Source organism: Pollachius pollachius (genome assembly GCF_949987615.1).
Source record: "Pollachius pollachius genome assembly, chromosome: 7".
Lineage (NCBI taxonomy): Eukaryota > Metazoa > Chordata > Actinopteri > Gadiformes > Gadidae > Pollachius > Pollachius pollachius.
In genome coordinates, this window is record NC_136940.1 from 21,557,478 (window position 1) to 21,571,770 (window position 14,293).

Here is a 14,293-nt window from a genome sequence, read left to right on the forward strand (position 1 = left end):
CTCAATAACCCCCGTTGTTCCCTTGTGGTCCCCGGCAGTATAAAACCGTGTACAAGAAGACGGTGAGCACCAGGAATGTGACTGTGGCGCTGAACCTCACTGACTCCCTCAACGTCAGCGAGTCTGCCCTCAGCGTCAACCTTAGCAGGGTGCTGCACACCATCCAGGTGGGGAAACGACTTCATTCAAACACTGAGAGGTTCATGGCAAGCTTTGAAGAACATTTTAAAGGGGACATATTGTACCACCGGCCGTGAGTGTTTTACCCCATTACAAGCCGTTTCGAAAATCGGCCTCTTCTCACATCACAAGTGGCCGTGTCCACCTGGATGTGTGCTGGATAGATGAGCAACGTTTGCTTCAGTGCACTGGGTGTGGCTTGTAATGGCTAACCACACTCACACCTGGTGGTATAATATTGCACCTTTAAATGGTATCCACGTTCTAATGAGGATACAAAATAAAAATATCCTGCGAAGATATAGAACAAGCATCCAAATAGGTCTGGCTACAATCTTAAAGAGCATCTTTTAATCTCTTGGTTCACCGGCGACAACAAACCCATGAGGCATATCGGTCGTGCTCTCTACGTTCCTCGTGGAGATTCCCTTCACCGGCGTCCCAATCCTTCCCTCAAAGCTTCCCCCCCCCCCCCTTGGCTCTCCCCCGGCGGCAGGAGACGGTGGTGGAGACGGTGCCAGCGTCGGGCTCCTCCAGCGGCGTGAACGCCCTGGGTATGGTGGTATTCTCCATCTGCCTGGGCCTGGTCATGGGCAACATGAAGCAGCAGGGCCAGGCGCTGAGGGACTTCTTCCACAGCCTCAATGAAGCCATCATGAGGCTGGTGGCCGTCATCATCTGGTCAGCCGCAGCCGGAGCACACACGCACGCAGGCACACGAACACAAGCGTGCATGCATACGCGCATGCACACACACACACGCGCACGTACACACACACACACACACACACACACACACACACACACAAGCGTTAACTATTTAATGTTATGCCATGTTATAGCAGCTACAATACTTAATGTTATGTAATCAAATTGTTACCAAAAGATAACAATATTATTACTAATCAAAACCTAATCCAATAGATACATAGATAGATAAAATACTTTATTTATCCACAAAGGGACATGTAAGTGTTGCAGCAGCAAATCAAATACATGGCTAAGAACAATCCTCACTAACAACAATAAAACACCCAGGGAGGTGGGTTCAACACCTTTCTAACCGAACATCCTGTCTCCGGATCCCTCCCCCCTCCCACCAGGTACGCCCCGGTGGGCATCCTGTTCCTGATCGCGGGGAAGATCGTGGAGATGAAGGACCTGGTGCAGATGGGGGGCCAGCTGGGCATGTACACCCTCACCGTGATCCTGGGGCTCCTGGTCCACGGCCTGGTGGTGCTGCCCCTGCTTTACTTCCTGGTGACCCGCAAGAACCCCTTCAGCTTCATCGGGGGCCTCCTCCAGGCCCTGATCACGGCCCTGGGCACCTCGTCCAGGCGAGTCGACCACCAGGGAGCCATTTTGTTTTTTTTTCTCTCAGAAAATGGCGGTTATTTTAGAAACTGCCACTGTCGGGAAAGTGGTATCTGGGCATCCTTTCGTCTTCCCTAGGCCTCTTTGGATCAGTGTCTTTTTGTGTTATGTTTGTTGAAACTACATTTTGTTCGTATGAGTTGTCTGTTGCGTCTAGTTGCGAAGGTGAGCGAGAGTAGATTTTTGTTTGGATTGTCCGCTTTTGGGATGCAACACAAAGTGCGTTGAATAAACCGAGCATTGAGGTCTGAGAGTTCCCCTCCATAAGGAGGCAAAGGGGGCTGCAGAAGTACTCCAACACACCGAAATACTCCATTGTGTTATCTGTTATTAGCATGGTGGTCTCCTTGCCTTCCTTTATCCCAAAGCCCATTTTTCATCGTCACAAAAGACCCGAATGCTGAGAGCTCTCTCTAGGGATAGGAAAGGAAGGAAAGGAAGGAGTCTCCTCGGGAGTAATGGCGGGTTACCATCATGATTCCTTCCTATAGCTTACACAGACAGGGGGCGGCACACCTCTCTGCCCACAGCGAGAGGGTCGAGGGGTTCTTGCTCAGGGAGGAGGAGCCGGGGATCGAACCAGCAACCTTCCGATTACCAGCCAACCCGCTCTTCCTCCTGAGCTCCTGCCGCCCTTTAACTCAGTTTATCTCCCTTTAGCTCCCTTTAACTTTACGATCTTTAAACTCTCAAACTCGACCTTTTCTGTTTCGCCTACCTCAGCTCAGCCACCCTGCCCATCACCTTTCGCTGTCTGGAGGAGAACAACCGCGTGGACAAGCGGGTGACGCGCTTCGTCCTCCCAGTGGGGGCCACCATCAACATGGACGGCACCGCCCTCTATGAGGCCGTGGCGGCCATCTTCATCGCCCAGGTCAACAACATGGACCTCAACTTTGGACAGATCCTCACCATCAGGTAGGCTGGGCAAAGCTCCCTTTTTTACACCCAAATAACAAGTGATTGAAAATCGAAATGAATTCAATTCAATTGAAATGAATTTAAATGAATTTAATAAAAAAAATTGTGTATTTACTTCATGTCTGTGAATAAAATAAGCAATGCACAGCATATATATCATATCCTGTAAAATACATTTTAACCAGTTCAATTAATACATTTATCTAGTTTTTCTTTATTTTACTAATGGCTGTCACTGCTGTTTTATAATATCAACAGTTATCAGAAAGGTGTCCCTTTATGATAAACTAAATGAATGGTCGGCTTGATGCAAATTTATTAAAAGCTGCAAACATATTACATAATGGCCCTCATGGGTCTAGAAGGCCGAGAACTGATTTATGACTTAGTAGTTTGGTAGTAGTACTTTTACTCCTACTGATAGCGCTGCGCTAAATGCTACGTGCTGGTGGTTCATCGTATCCATTTAATAACGGTGTCCAACACCGTATCCCTCCCACTCAGTATCACGGCAACCGCTGCCAGCATCGGAGCAGCAGGCATCCCCCAGGCTGGGCTTGTTACCATGGTGATTGTATTGACTTCGGTGGGGCTGCCCACAGACGACATTACGCTCATCATCGCCGTGGACTGGTTCCTGTGAGTTCCCAGCTCCATGGGGACTGGTCCTGTTTCATTGCTTGAACTATCCTGTGGATGGCCTCAAATATGATGGTGTACTTAATGTATCCTTTGTATGAGTTGAGACCTCCTGTTTACTTCTTTACATGTACCGTGTAGGACTTTAAATATCCCATTTCGTGCTTGAAATATCCCATTTAATCATTTCAATATCCCAAATATTACTTTCAGTATAATTTGTATGGCTTTAAATATTTTGTTTGTATTGTTTTGACATTTCTCTAAATGTCCATTGTATAACTAATGTTACTAAGTCTCTGTCTGTATCTCTCTCTCTCTCTCTCCCCCTCCCCCCCTCTCTCTCTCTCCCCCTTCCCCCCCTCTTTTTCTCTCTCTCTCTCCCCCTTCCCCCCCTCTCTCTCTCTCACTCTCTCTCTCCCCCTCCCCCCCACTCTCTCTCTCTCTCCCCCTCCCCCCTCTCTCTCTCTCTCCCCCTCCCCCCCCTCTCTCTCTCTCTCCCCCCCCCCCCCCCTCTCCCCCCCCCCTCCGTCAGGGACCGCCTGCGGACCACCACCAACGTGCTTGGCGACTCCCTGGGGGCGGGCATCGTGGAGCACCTGTCCCGCTCCGAGCTGCTGGGCCAGGACGCCGAGTTGGGCAACTCGGTCCTGGAGGAGAACGAGAAGCCCTACCAGCTCATCTGCCAGGAGAACGACTCGGTGAAGCTCCACAACAGCGAGACCCCCATGTGATCCCCCCGCGCCCACGCCCATCTGTCCGCTCCCTCTGCCGCCCCCTGAAGGAGCAGGCTGGGTACGACAGCGCGGTCAGCACGGCCGTCTCTCCCTGTGCGTGGGAGGGCGGGGTCCGGGGCAGCGAGAGACCTGGGCTCTGGAGGTAAAGTATGTCTTTGTGTTCATTGGCAAACTCAAAAGCCAAAGTATGAGGTTCGTTCCCAAGGGTGAAAACTACAAAAGATAACACTCACAAAGAAATGCTGTTTGTTATTTTGTGCTCTGCTTGCAGAGCTAAGTTCACAAAATGTCCTTCTTCCAATAACCAAAAGATGGTATTCTGAATAATTGCCCTTCCCACTCTGAAATGTGTGGGAAAAATTCAGGTTGTTAAAACAAATTACTTTGAACTCTCTGGGAAATTATCTAAAAGGTTCATGCCAGGACAGTTCATTCATTCAACCCGTTTGTTTGGTCTATGTGGAAGTCCCACATAAATCTTTGTAATTAATGTATTAATGCATGGTGTCTGTTATTCATATACCTCTGCATAAAGCTTTGCAATTAATGTGTATTGTGATTGTTATTCATATGCCCCTGCATTAAGCTTTGTAATTAAATTGTACGGTGAAGTTATTCATATACCAGACAAGATCATTAATAAGAGTAATACTGGTGTTCAATATTTTTTCTAAATTTTAGCACTATACCTTAGTGCTAGTAAATAACCATACAACCTTTTATTGAACATGTGTTTCTGCCCGATTCGGTTGAATTTGTTGCATGGCCTTTTATCGAAATAAAATACTCATTCAATCGTATTTGCATACACTCAAGTCCACTACCTCTAATGTGCTTTTTGGCAACGTGGTACAGACCAAGACCCTTCAGCACAATGTCACTGTTTTCTCTTAGGTATTATGAATTAACTTGATTTTAAACGATTCTGAACCCTATTCAGATGCTTGTTCTTTGTCTCTGTATTACTTGAGTGTTTGGCATAGTTTTCTTTACTGTATGGCTTTGTTTTGTTTTATTCCTGGGGTTGAGGTGTACTTGATTGGTTGGTTATGTTGTTCACTGATGTTTGATTTGTTTTTGTTTCCAGTTCAATATGGAAATGGACATTTGTTATTTCCACCTTCTTTTTATATATTTTGAATATTTTGAGAGAAATATTGTTTTACTGAACTTTAAGCTAATTTATTCATTTAAAGGTTGTTGCTTTTGTTTCAGCATGGATATATCACCTGAACAGTAAATGATTGTTGATTAACTATTGTATTCCAGAGTATGGACACACACTTGACTTTATACTTATAACAGTATTTTAAATTGGGTTTCAATGTTTTGACTAGGAAAATAAATGATAAGTGATTGATTTGAATGTTTTGCGAAATGGCTACTGTGAAAATAGTTAGAAATTGCTTATTGCTCTTACTTAGTTTGTGTTACCCTAACCCTAACCCTAACATATTAAAAAATGCATTATAGTGTGGAAACTAGAAGTGAAAGGCTAAATGTCAAAAGAAAGAAAGTATAATCCTTGTTTCTAAGTAGGAGAATTTTGTTTTTGAGGCTGGATATTAAAATGTTATTACTTTTAAATACTCTATTTTGATGGGCAGCTTAAATGTATTTGCTTTGATGTAACTAATAAAGGTCTCAGGAATGGACATATCTGTATGTATGTATGTGTGTTGTCTGGAATCCAGATGTATTTTGAATATGAAAATTGCTACATCTAGTGGAAGGCAGTATCATGGCTTGTATAGTTTCATCAATGATGTCATTATGTTATTACACAATAGCTGTAAGTCGGGAATACATGATTCCACTTCATTTGAAAGGCTATTTTAGAACTCTAATGTTAATGTTCTGCATTGACCTAAATGCTTTAACTTTGAAAGTATGTTCAGAAAACTCCAAATTGTATCGTCAAAAATAATTTAATTGATATCTGGGTATTTTCAAATAGGCTCCTTAGAAGTCAACTTTACTCCGAATGTGAAGTAAGTGCGTACTCATTCAATCCCCCCACCCCTCAAACACACACACACACACACACACACACACACACACACACACACACACACACACACAGACACACACACACACACGAGTAACACACTGTTACTCAAATTATATAAGCAAGAAAAGACAGTAAATACACTTAAACGACGGGTCGTTTCAGGTTAATTTATAAAAGAGATCACTTGAAATACTTTCATCTTTTTTTTGTGGTTGTAACATACAGTGCATCTTTCTACAACAACATGGTAACAGAAATGCTTGGGTCGTCTATGTTTCACTGTAACGTCCAGGACACGTGGCAAAGGTTTGAATGGAAATACTTGGCAAATACTTTGGCATAGTTACGGTAAGATAAACAGTCAGTGTCAAAAACAATCTCCATCCGCTGATACATATCAAAACCTCTGAGGGACGCCAGCAGGCGCCCTTTACAAAGACAAACTGGGAGACCAGGTATTTATTCATATAACAGTCTGCAACGTCCACTGAGTGGGCAAAAAATATCGGGAACAATTTCTCATTTCGCGTGAGTCTGGCCATCGAGGTGAATCCACGAAGAAATAACACATGTGAGACTTTATTGCTTCGTACCTGCCGGTTTGAGTCTTTTTTAGTCTATTTTTGCCGCCATGACAGAGACATGACAGTGGAGATGGGTGATGAGTTCACACTATTGACACGTGGATTGTGCAAAAAGCGCAGGCTAATATTAGAAAGACGTTCCCGGTGTTTTTCACACCCTCGACAAACGGCAATTGACTCAGTCTACTGAGTTTGGTTTCTCTTACAAATTACTTAAAGATATACGATTCACGCAAGTCAGCATGTATCTCACTGCTGTACATCACTACTAGCACTGAACGTCTCATAGTTATAATGGACGTTTTCTGTCACTCCTACAGTAGGCTATTGTAACACGTCTGCTGATAAATATAGCAGTCCCTTTGATGAAAAGAGGTGTGCTCTATGGTTGTAGCCCATATACAAAACAATTCAGCCACTAGTAGATGTTATAATAGTAGTAGACTAGAGACCTTCAGGCAGACCAGGGCAATATAGCACTAGTGTGTATGATATGTTTTGTATATTTTCAACACGATAGTGGCAATGTTGGTTAGCTTTTCAGCCGAAGAAAACACGCCATATTTGAAGCAGTTCAAACTATGTATTCAGAGTTAACTTTGTGGAAATATTTTTTATTTTTTGTTGTTTAACCTATCTGAAGCGATTATAGCTACTATGTAGGCCTACTGCTGCCCGGGTCTGTAGGGGTAAAGGGAGAGAGAGAGAGACACACACACAAGACAACAGGGGAGGCCCCAAAACGCCGCCAGGCTACGGTGACCAGTCGTTGAAAAGGTTTACTCGGCCTGTGAAGAAGAGGTATACGTTTGTGACAGACTCATTTATGCGTCCTATTTACATGATTTCAGGTGGGTGGGATATTGAATCAGGCACATGCTCATGTTCAGCCACTGCACGCTAGGAAACGTACACGCATAGATGAAAGGCCCACACCCTCAAACAATGTTTTTATCAGCGTGTACATACTTCAGAGTAAGAGCGGAATCTTACCTATAACTACAAATGTTTTCTTGTTTCCTCTCATTCCACATCAAAAGTCGCCCAGTTATTCTTCTTGTCCTAGTAAAACCATAAAAAATTCCATAATTATCAGGTGGAATTACTTTTCAGCAAAGTCTTTCACTTTCTCATTTAACAACCAGCACTGTAAAGCACAAAAAGTTTTAAATACACACAAACCCAATGATGTATTTAGCAACAAAAAGCATGTCAAAGTTACAGTCTGATATGGACATCACAATGACGACATCAACATTGACATCATATCGATGACATCACATCATTTCATTGATTTCTAAATAAACATTGACCAGCATATTAGTTCAGTTATTCAACTATCCATCAGGGACAATCAATCTACAAATGCGGCCCCAATGCCAAAATCACAGTACCGGATACAACGCTCCTTTCCCTCCGCGTTCCCAGTATTAAAGGTCCCATATTCTGCCACCAGGTGTGAGTGTGATGAGCCATTACAAGCCGTTTTCAAAATCGGCCTCTAGTGACATCACAAGTGGGCGTGTCCACCTAGATGTGTGCTGGATAGATCAGTCTGCCTACCTTGTGGACTGTTGCCAACGTGGTTCATCTATCCGTCATGCGTCGCTTGTAATGGCTAATCACGCTCTCACCTGGTGGTGCATTATGGGACCTTTAAGGCACGAGACATCGTCATACTGCAAAAAAAACACATGACAGGAGCCTACCTCTGCCATGACGGGCAGGTTGTCGTGAGGGATGAGCCACATGGTACGGCGGGCCTTGCTCCTCTGCCTCTGGAGGAGCTTCCTCAGAAGCCTCTTCACCTTGCGGTCGCTGGGATCCGCGCACTTCACGGCCTTCTTGGTGTACAGACTGTGAGTCAAGGGACAAAGAGACACATCGAGTCACGTACCGCTTCTGCCGACGCAGTCACAATCACAGCCGCTTGATCACATTTTTCGGGGGGGGGGTTCAGTGGAAATATCTATCGTAAGGCACAACCATAGCTAATCCTTACCTCTCCATGATGGTCACTCCCCATCACCTTTGTGAGAGGGAGAAAAGGAATACTATATACTTTTGTATTTACCACCCACGATGTGAACGTTTCCCTATAAGAATCATGTACACATTGAATGTATTCCTGGTAACTTTGCTGCCTGTATCTTCCCATGATCATGCTCCAAAATAAATGCTCCTATGCTGTGAACTCTTTGAATCACTGAGGAGGGTTTGTTGGTTGGTTGGTTTGCTGCTGGGCTTTGTTCAGGGAAACCAGAACACAGAAGAATGTCAGAGGAATTAGAACTGCACCATCCTTTTGCAGAACATGCTGCCAGGTTAAGTTTGCTCCTACATGGGTACTGGAGGAGAGGCGCACAGCACAAAAGAGTTTAACACAGCCTCCTTCAAATTAACGATATCCCCTTTGTTATAACCCAGATAAACACAAAGACAGTTAGGTCCTCACAATGGGCCAGAATCAGATTGTCTCCACTGACAAGCTCATGTAATGCAAGGCAGCCCACTGTTTTCCTTTTTTCCCCCCCTTCCTTAATTCAACCCTGCTGTTCTGACAGACTGAATCAAAGCAGCAAAGTTCAACTGGCTTTAAAAGGTAATTGTCCTTGTTTTATAGTCTTTTTTTTTTTCACCATGTGCTTGTTATCCCTGCATATTTCCCTCCCCGCTTCCCGGGCCATTACGTCTAAGAGCGCTGCCATGATAACGACATGACCTGGACCGGACTACAATGCATGTGAAGGAGCCCAGCTCTTAACAAGACGCATACTTTCCCCCCGATGCGTGCACTACTTGAGCGTGCACTGCGGGAGCGAGAGCAGCGTGAGGGAGGGGGGTGGGGGGGGATTGTTGGGGGGGAATTGTTGGAATACTTGCATGATGGCCTGTATGCTGCAGTCGGGCCCGTCCGTCTGCACCTCGAAGCGGATCACGTCCTTGGTGCGAACCTTGCCCTGCGAGTACAGCATGCAGCACTGGACGTCCCGCTGCATCTGCACCCCTTTACCTGCGATGGGGAGGGGGGCAGGGGGCAGAGGGTCAGTGGTTTGAAGGGACAGGGGGCAGGGAGTCAGTGGCTTGAAGGGACAGAGAGTCAGTACATGAGTTGTGGGGGTGGACAGGGACAGAGACAGAGAGTCAATGATGTGGGGGGACAAGGGATAGAGAGTCAATGATTTAGGGGGAAAGAGACAGAGAGTCAATGATTTAGGGGGAAAGAGACAGAGAGTCAATGATTTAGGGGGAAAGAGACAGAGAGTCAATGATTTGGGGGGACAAGGGATAGAGACAGAGAGACAATGATTTGCGGGGGACAGAGACAGGGAGTCGATGATTTTGGGGGGACAGAGACAGAGAGTCGATGATTTTGGGGGGACAGAGACAGTGGGACGGTGATTGGGAGGTTGTGGGGGGGGGGATAGGTGTGTGTGCAAAGTAATGGCAAGAAAACACAAACAAGAAACCCACATGAGGACTAAGTGGGTGAACACAGACCCTGATAAGAGGGAGAGAGGGAGCGATGGAAAGAGTGAAACATCCATTGAACTGGTCCTGGCATGCTCAGCGAAATGTGTCGCTCCTCTACTGTACTGTGCTATCTTCCATAGGGGTTGCATTGCATTTAACGTATGTTCGTTCACAACAAAAAAAATACACAAAATGACCTTTGTACGAACATAGCAAAGTGGTATAACACTGTAAGGCCATGTTATATGTCATTATGTCACTCCACGTATTAACCTAAATTGCTGAAGTTAGGGTACTGCAAGTAACACAGGTAACCGAGGCCTGTCTTTGTAGCTTTTGTTCACAGCAAACCTCCTGGACAAACACACGCACACAGGCACACACAGATTCTTTCTTCTTTCTCTCTCTCTCTCTCTCTCTCTCTCTCTCTCTCGCTCTCTCTCTCTCTCTCTCTCTGTGTCACAAACCACATAGACACACACACACACACACACACACACACACACACACATACACATACACTGACACACACACAGGAACACAGAAGAATGTCAAACGAATTAGAACCACATCCCATCATTCTGCAAAACATGCTGCCACGCCAGCGGGGGAAGAGGAGAGAGAGAGGGCGAGAGAGAGAGAGAGAGAGAGGGCGAGAGAGAGAGAGAGAGAGAGAGAGAGAGAGAGAGAGAGAGAGAGAGAGACATCATTTTTTCTTCCAACACACTGTTGTAAACAAAACAAAGCTGCAGGACTGGGAAGGCTCACAACAGGAACGCTGTCAAATGACCCTTTTGGACCAACCACGGTTCGAACATTTGGCAACACGTTTCCTACACCACAGTACAGAACGCCACAGAAGCTCACACACATCGCAGTACATGACCGTCGCACAGCACTTGAATTCTGTCCCTTTCTAATTCTTGCTCACTGTTTACATCCATCTCTTCCTGGCTATGAGGCTGTTGCTATAGCCCCCCTCCTCTCGCTCACCCTCTCTCTCCTCCCTCTCCTCTTCCTCCCTCTCTCCCTCTCTCTCTCACCTTCCTCTTTTCACTTCGCCATCACTCTGCCGCTACACGGCCCACCTGCAGCGTGCATCCATGTGCACGCACACACACACATACACACAAACATGCATGCATGCACAAACGCACAAACAGAAAACAGCTCTCACACACACACAAAACATGCACTAACACACACACGCAATGCGTGCGGCTGTGTCCTACCTTCGACGGACGACAGCAGGGCAACACTCAGAGAGATAACAGTCAGCGCCTGCAGCACGAACATGATAGAGGCTGGCAGAGAAGGAGGGGAGAAGAGGAGAAGACAGGGAATGAGGATAATCTACTGTCATCTCTTCCTCTATGGCTGCCTCTCTTATAGCACTCCCTCCCTCTTTTCATTCCTCCCTCCCTCCCTTACCAACTCACTCTCTCACTGACTCTCTCACTCACTGCCACTCTACCTCAGTCTCAGTGTCTCTCGCTCTCTCTCTCGCCCACTCCCTCCCCACTGCCACTTTGATGTCATTATGGCTTCTATACCTCCTTTACCTTTTCACCCCCTTTTCACCCCCTTCTTTGCCACTTTCTCCCTGTTCTCTCCTTGCTCTTCTTTTAGCTCTCCTTTGGTCCCATATACGTGTCTGGGCCACTAATGTATAAAGCGAGCACCTATGACAATAAAATAATGTGATATTGTATAAACATTGAATCCTAATATAATTTGTTTGCATACTTTTTTCAAACCTTAAACAGTTTTCGTTCCCAGGGCAGCCTGGATCGAGGGCTGTGGATTATAATAGGTGTCTCCAACAATGTGGGGTGGAAAGAGATTTGTACGATTGTTTTCATTCTGCCCCTTGTCTCTCTTTCATCTTTAACCACAGATTGCATTCCTGAGTCAATGCGCTCCCACATATCAGTCCAATAGCCCTAAAGTAGTACTTTCTATGCCAGGAAAGATTTTTCGAACGCTAGGCGGGTTTGACACAAATCACATCAGAAGTATTAATGTTCTCCTTTTAGATCTTTGCTGGAGTTTTCAAAAAGTATGCTAAACTCTTGTTTTAAAAAAAAGACTGGATTGGATCACCGAACACAGTATAACAACTACATAAGTTATGCGTTGTAATGTTAAATGCACTTGTGATTGTGTATTATTTATGATCTGTCTTTTAAACAGATTCTTTAATGTAATGAATAATAAAGTTATTAATTAACTTGCAATAACAGGGCATAAAGCCATTGGTTCATCACAGGTTTTAACTGTCTGGCACTAACCTGCAAATGGTGACATTGTCAGAAAGCCGGTTCGAAATTCTTATACGCTATCTGTGAAACATCTCTGTCTATTGAAATAAGCCTTACTAACCTTAGACTGCATTCTCACATTACAAACACATGATATAAGCCAACTCGCTATTGGAACTACCCAAGGCGAGACAGGTGCACAGACAGTAACAAAGCTTACATTTTACCTTTGGGGAATATCATGCTTGGTTAATGGTTGGATATTTGGTGGAAAAACCTTAAATATTTGTAAGACAATGCTTCACTGTAATCCGCTATGTGACTCGGCTGTATGTACGGGCATAGGCTTACATACCTGACCACTGGAAGTGAAAATATGCAGCCAGTGTACTAAGGGGGTGAGGTCGCGTTGAAAGTGCGTGCGTGTGTGTGTGTTTGTGCGTGCGTGTGTGCGCGTCAGGGTTGAGGGGTATTCAGTGTTGGAATTTGACCCTTAAGAAATCAGGTTGGAATCCCTCAGCTGCATAAACATACCTTTCACATTACTGCAGGTCTGCTCCTGAGCCAGATACATTTCCTGCATATCTCTTCAGCGATTAAGAAACATCTTGTTAAAGTACAGTCTTCCACTGCAAGTATTTCACTGCCTGTTCGGAAAATAAGCAGCAGGGGCAAAGAAAAAGAGAGATGTGTGTGTGTGTGTGTGTGTGTGTGTGTGTGAATGTGTGTGTGCGTATGCATGTTTATGGAAGTTTGTGAGTATCATTCATTCATAGGATGGAAGGTGGTCTTCCCCATGAAGCCAGGGCCTCCTGGAGATGTTGCAGTGCAGGGCTCTGTCTGCTGGTCTGCTGGCCGGTGGGGGGGGGGGGGGGGGGGGGGGGGGGGGGGGTAAGAGATGAGAAAGGTAATTAAGCAGACAAGACGCTTTTAGATTTACGACCATTCTCATGTTGAAGATGTTCTGTTCTGCAGCATTTTTGGAAAAACAAGGAAATAAAAGGAACATTGGCAAATTACTTTGACCAAATAATGGCTGTGTGATTTACAATCAGTCCAGCGCCAACTGTATATAAAACAAAGTTGAGCCTGACTGCATGTCTAGTTTGAAACGTATACTTAATGATTCTGTAACACACCATTTGGACACATTCAAGGCACAGGAATAAAGCCACACACTATTATTTAAGCATACTATGCTTTCAGCACCATAAACGAGAGCCATCAATCTAGGCAAGTCCTGATTTATGGTTACCGGTCCGGACAATAGAAGGGAGAGAACCTCTCTCCGACTTCACATGGGATTTCCCAAGTGGAATGTCTATATTGACTGTGGGAATGAAGCGATGTCCATCTCAGCAACATGTGATTATATTTTATTAGAGAGGAGAGGTATTCCATGTTTCTCTGTGCCAGTCAAGCATTCTTCTGCTGGGAGTTGACTGGTGTACTCTTGGAACCAAACATCTGTGCTTCTCCCAGCTCTCGTTTCATTAGAGAACCACAAAGACCCAGCTTAAAGATAGAAAAACATTTATTTTGAAAATTCGAATTGCAAAAAAAACGAAAGAAACTCTGGGTCTTGACTGTGCTTTGAGTGAGAAACAAAACACCTCTGATGGACATGTGTTTAAAGCAGGTCTGCCAGAAACAACAGTACACACGTCTCCATCAAGGGGAAACTCTGGGACATTTGCGTAAACTCACAGGGTTGATGTGGTTTCTTCAATGGCATAAAAAATGCACCGTGGCATTCAGCCAATTACACCTGGCTTGCAGAAGAAGAAACTTTTTTTTTAACCCATCAGTCTACTTTGACAGCTTAACTAATCAAAACTTTTGCTAAGGCACAGGCAAACCAGCATGACAATTCAGCCAATACTCATTGAACACACACGCAGCTCATTTGGTGTTACATTTGGTAGACCTTGATCGCATACACAAATGCCAACTCGATGTTTTCAATTTCAGATTAAGTAATGTCTACTAGTAAAAGGAAAATGTAAGCCTATCCAGCTATGAAGGGTAATAGTTCTTCCAGACAACTAAATAAATCAAAGAGAATTAGGTTCAGCTCCAGCCCCTTACGTGGTGTGATTTTGGTAACATAAA

At 44.9% G+C, this 14,293-nt stretch overlaps 2 protein-coding genes across 2 annotated transcripts in view; one reads left to right on the forward strand and one right to left on the reverse strand.

Annotated features, from left to right (window-relative positions):
* slc1a6 (solute carrier family 1 member 6) overlaps positions 1-3,848 on the forward strand; it is a gene marked incomplete at both ends in the record, with an annotated part of 12,347 nt that extends 8,499 nt beyond the window's left edge. Inside the window, 6 exons of the mRNA XM_079740053.1 lie at positions 39-167; positions 677-861; positions 1,284-1,517; positions 2,278-2,472; positions 2,980-3,114; positions 3,650-3,848. Of these exons, the coding sequence (XP_079596179.1) occupies positions 39-167; positions 677-861; positions 1,284-1,517; positions 2,278-2,472; positions 2,980-3,114; positions 3,650-3,848 (1,077 nt within the window). The remainder of the gene's footprint in view (positions 1-38; positions 168-676; positions 862-1,283; positions 1,518-2,277; positions 2,473-2,979; positions 3,115-3,649) is intronic.
* A 2,173-nt stretch (positions 3,849-6,021) lies between these two features.
* Positions 6,022-11,282, reverse strand: LOC307078416 (uncharacterized protein). The gene is made up of 5 exons (XM_079740207.1): positions 11,153-11,282; positions 9,330-9,459; positions 8,156-8,303; positions 7,440-7,508; positions 6,022-7,234 (listed from the first exon to the last, which is right to left on the reverse strand). The coding sequence occupies exons 1-4, from the start codon at positions 11,214-11,216 to the stop codon at positions 7,470-7,472; spliced, it is 381 nt and encodes a 126-aa protein (XP_079596333.1). The 5' UTR covers positions 11,217-11,282; the 3' UTR covers positions 6,022-7,234; positions 7,440-7,469.
* Between the last annotated feature and the right edge of the window lie 3,011 nt (positions 11,283-14,293).

Excerpts from the sequence above, each read along its gene's own strand:
- LOC307078416 (XM_079740207.1), bottom strand. The coding sequence starts at position 11,216 with ATGTTCGTGCTGCAGGCGCTGACTGTTATCTCTCTGAGTGTTGCCCTG. Across the intron at positions 9,460-11,152 it reads CCTGCTGTCGTCCGTCGAAG|GTAAAGGGGTGCAGATGCAG; the intron begins GTAGGACACAGC and ends TCCCCATCGCAG. Across the intron at positions 8,304-9,329 it reads TGCAGCATACAGGCCATCAT|TCTGTACACCAAGAAGGCCG; the intron begins GCAAGTATTCCA and ends CTTGACTCACAG.